Raw genomic sequence first — 15712 nt, 5'->3', positions numbered from 1 at the left:
GTCACATAGCATGGTGAATGCTTGTATTAAGTGTTGTGATGTGTTGTTTTTATTTGCTTGAAATTTGAATGAGCACATATTTTTGTGAGTGCCTTAGTGAATTACTGGAATTTATATGCTGTGACTTTTAAATACGTGTCAATGCTTGTGAATGTGGTAGGCATGAAAAATTCATAACTTTGTCTAAGACTTTTTCTTTCAAAAATGTTTCACATATGTGAGGGGTGGAATATGAATGAGATGAAGTTTTTAATAGTGAAATGTTTTCGAGAGCACCAGGATGTTATACCCATAACTCGCTCTTCCATTTTTTATTCAATTTATTTTACATACCATTTAAATGTGTGTTAATACCATTCCATTGTAATAGTTGATTAATAGCAGGGTATTCTAGGAATAGCAATTTGGTGCAATGTATTTAAAATGTCAATTACAGGTATTTCTGGTAAGTTTGAAGGGGTGGTAATTTGTTTGATACATGTATATGATTTATATGTGCATATATATATCATGCCTCCAACATAAAGACCCAACACCATTGGTTCAGGTGTGATCATGCGGTGACTCCATATTTTTTCATATTTGGTCATCAAATTTATATCGTACCAAAATGGCGTCTATTTTCTGATTCCGATGAATATTCCGATGAATAAATGAAACATGTAAATAGGTTGTCAATGTGATATATATATATATATGTTACAGTGTTAGTAGGTGACCCGATATGGGATATACGGGGCATAGGAAACCATATCGGGTGAGAGCGAAGCTCGAAACTTGAATATGGTTTCCTTCACCTACTTACACCTACTAAACCCGTAACTTATAATATCAGGTCCTGTTTGATTTATATAAGCATAAATACCATGTCCGTTTCATTTCTATATGCATATATACCAGGTCCTGTTTTATTTCTATATGCTGTATACCAGGTCTTGTTTAATTTCTATATGCATATATACCAGGTCCTGTTTTATTTCTATATGCATATATACCAGGTTCTGTTTAATTTCTATATGCATATATACCAGGTCCTGTTTTATTTCTATATGCATATATACCAGGTCCTGTTTCATTTCTATATGCATATATACCATGTCCGTTTCATTTCTATATGCATATATACCAGGTCCTGTTTCATTTCTATATGCATAAATACCATGTCCGTTTCATTTCTATATGCATATATACCAGGTCCTGTTTTATTTCTATATGCATATATACCAGGTTCTGTTTAATTTCTATATGCATATATACCAGGTCCTGTTTTATTTCTATATGCATATATACCAGGTCCTGTTTCATTTCTATATGCATAAATACCATGTCCGTTTCATTTCTATATGCATATATACCAGGTCCTGTTTTATTTCTATATGCATATATACCAGGTCCTGTTTCATTTCTATATGCATAAATACCATGTCCGTTTCATTTCTATATGCATATATACCAGGTCCTGTTTCATTTCTATATGCTGTATACCAGGTCTTGTTTAATTTCTATATGCATATATACCAGGTCCTGTTTTATTTCTATATGCATATATACCAGGTTCTGTTTAATTTCTATATGCATATATACCAGGTCCTGTTTTATTTCTATATGCATATATACCAGGTCCTGTTTCATTTCTATATGCATATATACCAGGTCCTGTTTCATTTCTATATGCATATATACCAGGTCCTGTTTCATTTCTATATGCATATATACCAGGTCCTGTTTCATTTCTATATGCATAAATACCAGGTCCTGTTTGATTTCTATATGCATATATACCAGGTCCTGTTTCATTTCTATATGCATATATACCAGGTCCTGTTTGATTTCTATATGCATATATACCAGGTCCTGTTTGATTTCTATATGCATATATACCAGGTCCTGTTTGATATCTATATGCATATATACCAGGTCCTGTTTGATATCTATATGCATATATACCAGGTCCTGTTTGATATCTATATGCATTATTAATTTCTATATGCATTTATATACCAGGTCCTGTTTAATTTCTATATGCATTTATATACCAGGTCCTGTTTAATTTCTATATGCATATATACCAGGTCCAGTTTGATATCTATATGCATATATACCAGGTCCTGTTTGATATCTATATGCATATATACCAGGTCCTGTTTGATATCTATATGCATATATACCAGGCCCTGTTTGATATCTATATGCATATATACCAGGCCCTGTTTGATATCTATATGCATATATACCAGGCCCTGTTTGATATCTATATGCATATATACCAGGCCCTGTTTGATATCTATATGCATATATACCAGGCCCTGTTTGATATCTATATGCATATATACCAGGCCCTGTTTGATACCTATATGCATATATACCAGGTCCTGTTTCAATAAAGATTCTAAGGCTTATTATCGTAACTTTCTAGGCATAACTTTGTTTCTGGCCTAATCTGCATTTCAATAACAATATCGTTAGGACATTAATCGCCTAGATTCTGCCCATAACTTTAGGGTTTAACCCGAGCACTCTTAATCAGCGTAAGGTCTACAACTTAGATATCTAATTAAAACGGGGCCCAGGTCCTGTTTTATGACTATTATGCTAAGTAAAATATAGTTAGTAATTAGTATAATTGGTCCATGTAGGTTTTGTATTTCTTCTCTTCAAACTTAACGGCTTTCTGAGCTTACACACTTTTTTAATAAATTTTCTCTTAATTTTTTCATAAAAGCATGAAATAGTATTAGTTTATACTTATTTATTTAAAGCTAATAGCTTATAAAATCACTCTCGAGCCCATTTCATTGGCAGAAACCAGTACTATGTTCTTTTTGAAAGGCTCTGAGAAAGTACCCCTGGTGGGGAATGAACCCACAACCTCTTGGATGAGAGGCAGACGTCAACACTACTAAACCACTCTCACACATCAATAGGCTAGAGTTAGATAAGGACCTTGACCTTTTAGGTAGTCAGGAGTAGAACTTCAAAGGTGGCATTAGAAACTAATTTTAGAACTTTGTTCTCTGATAATTTCCAATCATTTTCTTAGAGTACATGTATGTTATAAATATCTATTGATTTATATTTTGTTCACTTAGATTTCCGTTTGCTTCTGTATATTATGATACTGCAAAGTCTGATTTTGCTTGAAAAAATAATGTCAGGTCAGAATTAAAGAATGGTAACATATTAAATGATCTGAACTTGAATCCTAAAATGCTAATCGATCTATTTTATTTAAAAGATATTTTCAGTTATTGGATTGAGATGTATTATTATAGTCCATTGATCATGTCACAGTCAGTTTTGATACATTAATGTCTGCATATACCATCAAATATCATCAATTACATTTTGCTTGTTTATAGTGTGTAATGAATAAAGTCTGAACTTGCCCAATGTGTGCTTCTGTACATATAAGAAACTTAAAGGCATTGTGTTGTTGGGGTCTACTCTGGAGGCCACTGAATATTGTGCTACTGCTTACACGTGTGGGTTGTTTCAGTAACATTGCTTGTGGGTGAGGCGTTATCTTGGCCCATGGTGGAGACTACCTGTATATCATGTAAGCGTGTAACATAAATGTTCTTGGGATGTTTCAGTGACATCACTTGTAGGTGAGACATTGTCTGGACCAACGTTAGAGGCCGTGGGAGAGGGACTGACAGAAGAGGAACTGGAGATGGCCAAACTCATCCTGCAGGTACAAACCAGGGGCAGTTCCAGGATTTCGTGTTAGAGGGGTCACCACTTAGGGGGTGCATCATTTGACATGTGCCCACTCCCTCAGATCAAAAATATATATGGTTTGATTTTTGGGTGATGCTGAGTTGGGGGGTCCTTCCCAATGAAACTTTGTCTGTTTTTTAAGTCTGTAGTTGTACATTATGGTGTATTTTATTTAAAAAGATCTCTAATGTTGACATCACAAATAAGCTAACTTGGACACAAGATTGAGGGGGGAGAGCATGATATTTTCACATATAGTTTATAAAAATGAAATTCAAATTTATCCTCTATGTGTGGCCATATGTGAGGAATCACTAATATAATTTATGAAAGCATAATTTAAAAAATTAAATGATTAATTGATTGATTATTATGATGAAAACACTATTGAATCTGATGAAGTCATATGTGCCCAAATTGATGTCTAATTATCTTGCTGATTTTATTACTAAGTATATTTCATAAAATAGATAAACAGGACAAACCTTCGTTAAAAATGCTGTCATATAGCATGTGTTCACTTAACAACCCACGCTCAAATACTTCTTGAACAGCAAAAACTAGACGAAGCAAAGGGCATGATATCAGGAGAAAGTAAAGAGAAGACGGGAAAAGCTGTGGTAAAGAAGAAAGCTCCCTCTGGAAAAGGCGGGAAGAAGGGAGGGAAAAAGAAGGGCGGGGCAGACCTGGAGGAGAAAAGTTCAGAAGAGCTTGAAAGGGAGGCAATCCGGGCTAAACATGCTGAGGAAAAAGAAGTACAGGAACTTTATCTCATAACTTAATTTTGCTAATTAACAATAATCATAATGAGGAATGAGAAGCACAATTCTTTACGATGCCATTTGTCATTGTAACCACTATAACAAGCCTGACAAATATCACTTCAACTCATTTTTTTACCAATATTATCAAGACTTTTACATTAAATTGCTGAGGTGCAGGCGGTGTTTATTTAGATCACATAGCTTATACATGGCTTTAGGTCAAAGGCCCATTACATAACAACAACAAAATTTTATTTGAGTGTGTAGTTGTGTCATCTTAAATTATTCTATGATTATTGTTTGTTCAGCTTCGAGATGAGGAGGCGGCAAATCTCCAACGGCAGATTGCTGAGAAACGGCACATGCTGGAGACCCAGAGCAACCTGACAGCTGAGAAATCTAAGGTGAGGCAATGCCTTCCTGTCGGAATAAGGGATAACAAGGGATGAGCAGTTGGTTGCAAGACATAAACATCATTTTAGACAATTGTTAAGTCAAATACAGTAAAATATCCATTTTATTGAATTACATTGAACAAACTATGTAACTGTACACATCATTCAGTCAGCAAAACTTTTGCTTAACAAGCCTTAATTCTATATAAACACTGCTAAATGGCCAAAATTATCTTAACTAGCCCTGTTTTGTTAAATTTAACCTTAAATGGTTTACCTCTAGTGAGCTTCAGAAGCTCAGTCTGGCTTGTTGTTACAAATTCCGACTTCTAAGCCACAATTAATAAATCATTTGTCAGGCATTTTCCTAACCACTTTTAAGGTGTGGATAGGTAGGGATTTTTTACTTCCGGACCTTATTTCACCAATGAGAAATTAAATATTTTATTTTGACTATCAGAGAGGCTCATAATTTTTCGGGTCGCAAGCATTTTTTTGTGTCAGACAGGAAATGGCAAACAAACCATTTCTAAATTATGGTCATAACCTAATCTTGAATGTGTGTATCAGGAGCTGCAGGAGAAGATGGCAGAGTTGGAGCGTCAGGCGGAAGACCTGATGAGAGCAGAGGATGAAGCTCGGACCATATTGGCCGAGGTGCGCCGAAAACAACGTGAGGAACGAGATGCACGCAGGAAGGCTGACCTTGGTACGTGTTTTGGTGTGTGACAGGGGACAGACTATCCTCACCACAGTGTGATGGTTTGAATTTAAATTTAAAATTACCCCTTTCAACATGTCTACTGTTTAACCTGTATCTAACATGCCATTTTGTTCCCAGAGCGTAAGCGCCAGGAGGCTCAGGATCGGCGGGAGCGTGAGAAACGCGAGGCGGAGGAGAAGGCCAGTCGGGAGAGAGAGATGATTGAGAAGATGCAAGATGTCGAGATGAGAAAACTGAAAAGGGAGGAAGAGGAGCGAAGGGCTGCGGAGGAGGAGCGTCTTGCACAGGAGAGATATGAGGTAACCGCTGGGTGAAATAAGGTAGCTATAGAAGATATGAGGTTACTGGGATGAGAAAATTGGTATGGAATTTAGGAACCATTTTGCAAATATTGAAAATGTTTTTATGAATGAGATTACGTCAAAGTTATTTTTAGAATAAACATGGTAGCTTGGGAGATTTAAGGTAACTATGGAGAAACAAGCTAATTTAGGGAAATATCAGGTAACTTGGGGGAGGAATGAGGAAATTTTAGGAGGTATAAGGTAATTGGAGCAAAGTAAAAGGAAAGTCTGGATATGAGGTAATTAGGGGAGGAACATGGTAGTTTGGGAAGATATGATGGTAGCTCATGAGTGATGATAGAGAGCTTTCTTATTAGGCTCAGACATCATGGTTTATTCTCATATTTGAACCATATACAGTGTATCAACAAACCCCATATGCCTATGATCTTTCAGGCTGAGCTTGCAGAGAATGCAAGGTTGGAGGAGGAGCAAGAGGATCGTATGAAGGAGCTTGAGAGGCAGGCAGAGGAAGAGGCAATGATGCGCCTTGTGGAGGAGAGGGAGGCGGCTGAGAGGGAGAGGAGGCGGCTCAGAGAACAAGAAGAGGCTCTACAGGAACATGAGCGCCTAAAAATGTATGAGGGTTTCAAATGATATCCAATCAATTAGAATTATTGTAATTACAGTATTGGTAATCTACATACTGTAATTGTTTTGCCAAGCTGTGGTGCATGGTCTTTAGGTAGAGGGTTAGGTAGGGGAGAAGTTAACAAGTGATTTTAATAATTATTTGGTCTCGTAAGAATTGTATTATTCCATTTAAGAACATCAATTGATTTTGTGTAATTATTATGATGCAGGGAAGCATTGGCTGAGGAGCAGTATAAACTTGAGGCCGAGAGGAGGCGACTTGAGGACGCAGAGCAAGCTAAACGTGACACAGAGCGACAGAGACTTATGGAGGTAAACATGGAAATGTGATCTGAAGGGGGGCATGAGATAGGGAGGTTAATGGAGACAGAGCTAGCTAAATGTGAGGCCAACTGGCAGAGAATTATGGAAGTTAACATTGAAGTGTGATCTGGAGGGGCCATTGGGTAGATTGGATAGGGGTGGAACTAGCTAAGCAAGAGGCGGAGTGGGAGACACTTGTATAGGTAAACATGGAAATGTGATTTGGAGGGGGCATGGGGTGAGGAAGAAAAAGGAGGCATAGCTGGCTAAACATGAGGGGGAGTGGATGAAATTTTTAGAGGTTAATTTTGAAGTAAGTCTGAAGTTTGATTTTGTTGGAAGGTGGAGATAACTATATATGATTGAGCGCCCGCATATTATAACTTCTTTTAAGTGAGCTTGGGAACCTATGACAAAGAACTAACCTCTATGTTTCAGCTGCGTAATCTGGAGGAGGAGGCCCGTTTACAGATGCAGGAGGAGATTGAGCGGCGCCGGACTGATGCTTTCACCCGAAGAGACTTTAATCTGGAGAACCGCTCACATGTTGACCGCCTTAAACACAACCAGGGTCTCACACGTGCATGGACTTTCTCATATTTTGTGCACTGGCCAAGGGAGACATATGAGAGGTTAGTTTGTATGTGTGTGAGGGGGGGAACCACTGTTGAGGGAACCACTGTTGAGGGCATTTTGTACAAGGTGTCTCCTAAAAAAAAATCTCACTATTTCTGATTTCTGATTTTTATAATTGGGAAAATGGCAAAGATTAGAATAAAATAAGATAGTAACTGGGCTGAATTTCAATTGGTTTAAAAATAGAGATTCAAAGTTGATTTTACTAAGGGTTGAGCAATTTTGTCAAGTAATTAAAAGAGGGAGGAAATGTACCAGAACCTGACAAAAAGTGCCCTTACGTGGGTTTGCAGTTGTGTTAGTTACACACTGGTAGTGGTGTTTTATCTTTATTCTCAATTTATTTTCTATTCATTTATGAAAAAACAAACTTGCAATCTAAATAAAGTAATTTAGAAATGAGAGTGGTTTTCACATGCAGGCTTGATTTCACAATAGATTTCTTTTCTTTTTTCAAATATCTGAATTTTATATTATTATCTGTAGTAAAAATATGACCTTGATTTTGCATTGAATATTGGAGGTAGTTTGTATTATTTATTTCATAAAATAAATATTATAATATGAGCCACAAGTCATGCCATTTTGGACCTCTAGATATTCTTTTGGTTTTATTGTTTTACTGGGTATTTCAATTAAATGGCATGAAAAGAAGCATGACCATGCATTGTTCAGTTTGAATAGTAATTTTATGACGCACACAATGTCATAACGAAGGTACAATATTGAAATGACACATAATTTATGTTTCAATGTTCCAGCTACATAGCTATGTATTTTATTTTGCTCCCGACACTAATCTCAAATAAGTATTTTTGGCATTAATTCTGAATTATTATTTCATTTTAATAATTTAAAAATAATTATATTCGAAGGTCCAAAATTGCTCATTTATTAAGTTTTACTGAATATATCTGATGATTACAAATATTATTGGGTTTTTTTCAATTGCAATAATTATGATCAAGATTTACAATCAATTCTTGACAAGATGACAATCCATTAATTGCAGACATATTAATAATTTAATTGTACTTTTGTTCAACCAAGTTTTGTTTTCTTTGATAATTTGTTTTATTTCTGTAGCTTCAACTTTCTATGTTTTGTTGTTTAGTTCTGTAAGACCGAAACTAGACAGGAAAAAAATGGTAAGGAAGTGTTTTAACCCAAAGCAATTTTTTAATATACCCCGCTTTTTGCCTATATCCTTGGGAGAGATCAAAACATACAAATTAAGGGACCACGCTGGCTTATTAAAAGTGGTACAATTTTGTGTGTAATCACACATAAATGGGTACATTGAAAAAAAGGGGCATATGATATGGGTTTGCAAATGGCGGTAAGCTGGACAATCAGTATGTCTGTCTGTCTGTGTGTCCGTCTGTCTGTCTGCCTGTGTGTCTGTCTAATAGTTATAATGTTGAGATGTTTGTCTTCACTTTTCTGAAAACTTTTTGTTACCATCAGGCCTTCCAGCGTTCCTACTTTTTCCTACTTTTCCTACTTTTTCCTACTTTTTTAACAGCTTCCTACTTTTTCCTATTTTTTCTAAAAAACTCCTACTATTCCTACTTTTTTGAAAATAAAGTCCGCAAAAATATATAAGTTTGATCTTTGTGCTAGTTTAATTTGCATAAAATGAACAAAAGATGTCAAACTGGCTGGTTTCTGTTGTTGAAAGGTGTGGCAACATGTTCCACTTTGACGTGCATCATCTTTTCACCCACACAGTTCAGCAACAGAAACCGACCAAGCATCATTCACTAAAATATTCAATGTGGCATATAGAATGGTATGAATTTGCATTAAAAACATCTCCTCTCGGTAAGTTAATAGCTATTAAACTATTTAACCAAAAATATTCCTACTTTTCCTACTTTTTTTTAAAAAAAACTCCTACTTTTTTCCTACTTTTTTGTTAATGGCTGCTGGAAGGCCTGAACCATTAATGATGAATGCATTTCTACTTAAGACACCTTTATTCAATCTTTTACATGCTTCTGACAAACTGGTCAGGGGTAGTATGACAAACATCTCTAGTTTATGATTTAGAGAAAAACTGCCCGTGCATATGATACTACAAAAAGCTTTGTCAATAAGATTTTGTTACTTAGCAACAGTTTTGACCTCTCCCTCCCTCCCAGCCAGGCTGACATGAGTCTGTATGTACATGTTCAGTTTTGACCCCTCCCTCCCAGCCAGGTTGCCATGAGTCTGTATGTCCTTGTTCAGTTTTGCCCCATCCCTCCCACCAGGTTGCCATGAGTCTGTATGTTCATGTTCAGTTTTTACCCTTCCCTCCCAGCCAGGATGCCCTGTGCCTGTATGTCAATGTTCAGTTTTGCCCCATCCCTCCCACCAGGTTGTCATGAGTTTGTATGTCCATGTTCAGTTTTGCCCCATCTCTCTCACCAGGTTGCCATAAGTCTTTATGTTCTTGTTCTGTTTTTACCCTTCCCTCCCAGCCAGGATGACCTGTGCCTGTATGTCCATGTTCAGTTTTAACCCTTCCTCCCAGCCAGGCTGCCATGAGTCTTTATGATTATGTTTAGTTTTGACCCCACCTTCCCAGCCAGGTTGCCATGAGGCTGTATGTCCATGTTCAGTTTTGCCACCTCCCTTCCACCAGGTTGCCATGAGTCTGTATCACCTTGTCAGTTTTACCCCCTCCCTCCCACCAGGTTGTCATGAGTCTGTATGTACATGTTCAGTTTTGACAAGGTTGTCATGAGTCTGTATGTACATGTTCAGTTTTACTCTCTCCCTCCCACCAGGTTGCCATGAGTCTGTATGTACATGTTCTGATTTGACCCCTCGCTCCCATCAGGTTGCCCTGAGTCTGTATGTCCATGTTCAGTTTTGCCCCCTCCCTCCCTGCCAGGTTGTCATGAGTCTGTATGTCCATGTTCAGTTTTGCCCCCTCCCTTTCACCAGGTTGCCATGAGTCTGTATGTCCATGTTCAGTTTTGCCCCCCCCCCCTCCCTCCCACCAGCTTGTCATGAGTCAATATGTCCATGTTCAGTTTTGACCCCTCCCTCCCACCAGGTTGTCATGAGTCTGTATGTCCATGTTCAGTTTTGCCCCCTCCCTCCCAGCCAGGCTGTCATGAGTTTGTATGTCCATGTTCAATTTTGACCCCTCCCTCCCAGCCAGGCTGCCATGAGTTGGTATGTCCATGTTCAGTTTTGCCCCCTCCCTCCCGGCCAGGCTGTCATGAGTTTGTATGTCCGTGTTCAGTTTTGACCCCTCCCTCCCAGCCAGGTTGCCATGAGTTTGTATGTCTATGTTCAGTTTTGACCTCTCCCTCCCAGCCAAGCCGCCATGAGTCTGTATGTACATGTTCAGTTTTGACCTCTCCCTCCCAGCCAGGCTGACATGAGTCTGTATGTCCATGTTCAGTTTTGACCTCTCCCTCCCAGCCAGGCTGACATGAGTTTGTATGTCCATGTTCAGTTTTTTACCCTCCCTCTATGCGTGAGTCTGTATGTCCAAGTGCATGTCCCTTCTATCAGTGTTAAGACACTTAATTATTCCTTACACACAGGAAATTTGCAGTACTGGCATAAGGCAGCCTGTAGTGCATGTTATGTTTTCAATAATCATTCACCACTGCCCTGTTTGTTCAATGCTTGAAATATTTTTGCATGTAAAAATGTAATCTAAATCACATTTAATGATGCTTTACATAATAAACTATTTAACTGACCAAAAACACAAGACAATACTTATTACTTGACATATATTTCAGTATGCTTTTTCATATTCTTATTAGATGTAATAATATATGCTGTACTTGTTTTGTTTACACAATGACTTTTACTGAAAGTTGATCAAAGTGTTTTGTGTATTGAATTGTAAATAGTAACACATCTTCACATGGAAGGTATGAATTTTATCCTTTCAAGTTACCTCTATTAATTTGATAAATAAACCTGTATAAATAACATCTTATCTTTTCTTTAGGCCAATCGGCGATCCAGATCCCCGAAAAGTCGTGAAAATAAAGAACCCAATGCCAAAGAAGGTGGACCCATCCACTGAGGAGGAGCAGGCAGCATTGGCTCCTCCCAACCCTACATAGATGATACACTCACCCATTGTGGGACGGTCCAAACCAGTCAATTACTGTTTAATTCCATTAGCTCTTAATTGACTCTAAAAACAAGAAAAATGGTCAAAGAATTACATGTTATACAGTTGTTGGTTTTGCTATTAACACCACAGCCATCAAAATTAGAGTTTGGACCAGTAAAATTAAACCATTCTGCGAAAATTATTACAAATCAGGATTTTGAAAACTGCATTCACATTATACATTTTTTACATGTTACTGGCCTTGCTGGGACTTTCTTGTGTTTATGACTCCGATATAGTTGGATTCATTATCAACATTTTTGCTATAAAAATTTGGTCTATCTTATTAAATTTATTTATTTGATGAACTTTTATTACAAAATGATAGTCATTTGAGCTACCATAAATAATATGCTTACGAATTGATCAAAGACAAAAGAATAATCGCTGGTCCAAGAACTAACCCTTACGGATTATTCATAAAATGTAGCTTAAGTAGTTTCATAACAAATTCTCAAATTAATCCTTTGTTTACAACATATACGAGTATGAATTTTGATGAGTCCATGACATTAAAGTGTTTTTGAAGTTACCAAAAAATTATATCATAATTATGACAAATTAGAACCTTTTATATTAGGAAACTTAACTTGAGATGTTTAATGAACAACAGCCAAGGGCTTATCTTTCACTCATTGAGCATTATAGACCTACCGATTTATTTTTTTGGCCTGGAAAGGACTTTTTATCTAAGAGGAAATTCCAGGTGGAGAAAATTTTCTCTTTTTTTTTACTTTCAGATGAAATTTGACACTTGAAATTGAAAAAAAAAGGCATTTGACGGTTTCTTAAACATGGCCAGGTTTCAAAAAAACATTTTAAACACAGGGCTTTTCAGATTATTGACCATTGCAATCCTTGCAGAGTTTGAGTTTAAAAGAGTCATTTTGACACGGCTAATGAAAGCAATGGCTAACTGTATTGGGCAAAGGGGTAAAATTTGCACATTACTTGTGAAACTTGAGTGTATAACTGGTTGTGTTTTAAAACATTTGTAATGAGATTTAAAACCATCTAGTGTCTTTGATTATTTTTATACATTGTCATTGTGCAATATACACCAACATATGTATAATTAAGGGCCACACCCTGCCAGTCATGAAGCAATCAAAACTGAAATCTGCAACAGCAGCTGTTATTTGGTATTAAGATTTAACAAATGCACCATGCATCATAATATAACAATATATGCAGTGTGCCAGTTAGGTGAAAATAAAGGGAAGGAATGTGATATCTAGGCATGCATCATCTTTTTGATATATTTTTTCTTTATTTCTCTTTGTTATTACTTTGTTTAAAACACTTGAATCTGTAACTGTGATGTTTATTACTGTTATGTTCATTACTCTGATGTTCATTACTGTTATGTTCATTACTTTGATGTTCATTACTGTTATGTCCATTACTTTGATGTTCATTACTGTTATGTTCATTAGTCTGATGTTCATTACTGTTTTGTTCATTACTTTGATGTTCATTACTGTTATGTTCATTAGTCTGATGTTCATTACTGTTTTGTTCATTAGTTTGATGTTCATTACTTTGATGTTCATTAGTCTGATGTTCATTACTGTTATGTTCATTACTGTTATGTTCATTACTTTGATGTTCATTACTGTTATGTCCATTACTTTGATGTTCATTACTGTTATGTTCATTAGTCTGATGTTCATTACTGTTTTGTTCATTAGTCTGATGTTCATTACTGTTATGTCCATTACTTTGATGTTCATTACTGTTATGTTCATTAGTCTGATGTTCATTACTGTTTTGTTCATTAGTCTGATGTTCATTACTGTTTTGTTCATTAGTCTGATGTTCATTACTGTTTTGTTCATTAGTCTGATGTTCATTACTGTTTTGTTCATTAGTCTGATGTTCAGAAGTCTGATGTTCAGAAGTCTGATGTTCATTACTGTGATGTTCATTACTGTGATGTTCATTACTGTGATGTTTATTGACTTTATTTGGAATTTGTTTTATATATGTGCAATTTTGTTTTTTTTAAAAATGTGCATGTCTGAAGTATTTCAAGAATGCTGCAAAATATTTATTTTAATGTTAATGAAACTATTAAGTTAATGTTTAATTTCAAGAATATATTTCTTGTGTTGCATATGTCATTGGCATGATCATGTACATAAATAAAGAATGACACATTCAAACAGCCTAACATGTATGTTGTGACTACTTGGATTATTTGATCATGTGAATTGAATGAAATGAATGCGACACTAACGCTTTTTACCGATACCGTTGCGTGTTTTATTTATATATAGTTGTGCCTTGTTTGTAATTTGTCTATGCCTTGTTATTTATATATAGTTGTGCCCTGTTTGTAATTTGTCTATGCCTTGATATATATATATAGTTGTGCCCTGTTTGTAATTTGTCTATGCCTTGATATATATATATAGTTGTGCCTTGTTTGTAAAGTGTCTGTGCCTTATACCTCCGATCCTTACTTTATATCAATAAATATACTTAATAAAAAAATGCTGACTTATTTTGCTATAGTGCGAAAAAAGTACATAATTATGACAAAACTGGCTGTTATAATTATGCTCACCCTCAAAAGTCTTGGGTAACATGTTGACACCTCTTATAAGGACTCTCTTGCAGAATTTATATTGGTTTTTTTCTTGTTTGTTCAAATTGAGTTGTTGCTTTTTTTGCTTACATCTAATAGCAACTAGCAGATACTTACTTGAAAAGAAATTTGTAAATCTAAGTCTGAAACAATAAAATTCTTAATTTTTTTACAAACACTTTTTGTCAAAGTAAAGCATTTTGTCATGATTTAAAAAAAATATTAACACTAGAGCTATAATTCAATATTACTTTCACATTTCATTTAAATTCATTGTTTTCCAAGTCTAACCTATACATCGTGAAAGAGTTCCTTGAAGCGTTTTCCAGTTTATTCATCATTTTGGTCCTCTTCTTGTCCTGGCCTTTACTCGGCATCTGTCGGCTTGAAAAAAAAACTTACGGATACACAAAGCTTCACTAGAAAAAGAAGTTGGGCATATCGGCATGTCCTGGTTGGATTAATTTGCAGAGTTATGGCCCTTTGATTTTCCGTCATATTGTGTACTTAAAGCACCGTTATTGTCCTAGCTTGTTTATATCAACCTCTGGCTGAATTCTGTAAGGAAAGATTCTTTAGGTAGGGGATATCGGTGGTGATCTCACCATCTGTTTCGATTAAAGTCTAACAACTCTGACATGTCCTCATGTTGTTAATGCTATATTATGATCGCCCTCAATAATTGCCTACTTTGTTTAACAAAACTATATATTGAATCCAAGTCCACCTACACTTGTTGGCCAAGGTTACCATGTGACTCTCGAAAAGTAAATCTCTCCATTGGCTTTAACAGTTCTGAATATCAGAGTGGTTTGGCAAAATTGGTGTCATGTGAATTATTATCATGAATAACACCTGCTTGCGATTTCAAACTTGACCAAGACCATCACAAGTGGATGTAAATACCCATGTGTTTAACCGTTGATAAAGAGGCATAAACTAAGAAAATGTTCAGCCAAACTAGATGAACTTGCTATACAATTATTTGCACTAAATTTAGGAAGTTTCACCAAGTTTCAAAATAATATCTTTAGTTAATGAACAGTTTGATTCAAGTTAGTAATTGACAGAATTTTAAAATTACGACAGCTTCAATTCAAACAACTTTGATATGACGATTTCTCCACTTTTTTCTTAGAAAAACAGACTTGCTTAAAACAAAACTGAATGTCTTCAATATTTATAAACAGATTTTTTTTTAAAGTACAACAAAACTTTCAAACTACATGAGCAATGTAAAGTAAGAGAACATAGAATATCACAATAGTTGACTACACCTTACATGTACATAAAAAGCTGCTTAATTGATACCACTATAACAGAAATACAGCAGAAAAACAACCACATAGCTAGCCCAAAACAGGAATGTAAATTTGTGATAAACATATATAATTCATTGTAATCCCCCAACTTTTCTGTACACAACAAATACATGTCTTATTTAAGTTAAACAAACAGACACATTTTGAATTATTCTCAGTTAATTCCTATATAATATCAGAGGCAT

General features: G+C 35.8%; 1 protein-coding gene across 7 annotated transcripts in view; it reads left to right on the top strand.

The window, feature by feature from the left end:
- LOC128238535 (trichohyalin-like) overlaps positions 1 to 14089 on the top strand; it is a 37917-nt gene extending 23828 nt beyond the window's left edge. For 6 of the 7 annotated variants that reach the window (XM_052954562.1, XM_052954561.1, XM_052954558.1 and 3 more), the window contains 9 exons: positions 3594 to 3694; positions 4275 to 4475; positions 4793 to 4888; positions 5450 to 5588; positions 5721 to 5902; positions 6344 to 6525; positions 6751 to 6853; positions 7283 to 7476; positions 11445 to 14089. In XM_052954562.1, the coding sequence (XP_052810522.1) occupies positions 3594 to 3694; positions 4275 to 4475; positions 4793 to 4888; positions 5450 to 5588; positions 5721 to 5902; positions 6344 to 6525; positions 6751 to 6853; positions 7283 to 7476; positions 11445 to 11562 (1316 nt within the window). In that variant the 3' untranslated portion in view covers positions 11563 to 14089. Of the gene's footprint in view, positions 1 to 3593; positions 3695 to 4274; positions 4476 to 4792; positions 4889 to 5449; positions 5589 to 5720; positions 5903 to 6343; positions 6526 to 6750; positions 6854 to 7282; positions 7477 to 8594; positions 8629 to 11444 lie in introns of all 7 variants that reach the window. The other variant, XM_052954557.1, reaches the window with a different exon arrangement.
- The last annotated feature ends 1623 nt before the right edge of the window (positions 14090 to 15712 follow it).

The sequence above is a fragment of the Mya arenaria genome, chromosome 6 (assembly GCF_026914265.1).
Source record: "Mya arenaria isolate MELC-2E11 chromosome 6, ASM2691426v1".
Taxonomy (NCBI): Eukaryota; Metazoa; Mollusca; class Bivalvia; order Myida; family Myidae; genus Mya; species Mya arenaria.
The sequence above is the reverse complement of the archived record's forward strand: the minus strand, read 5'-3'. Positions and strand labels throughout refer to the sequence as shown.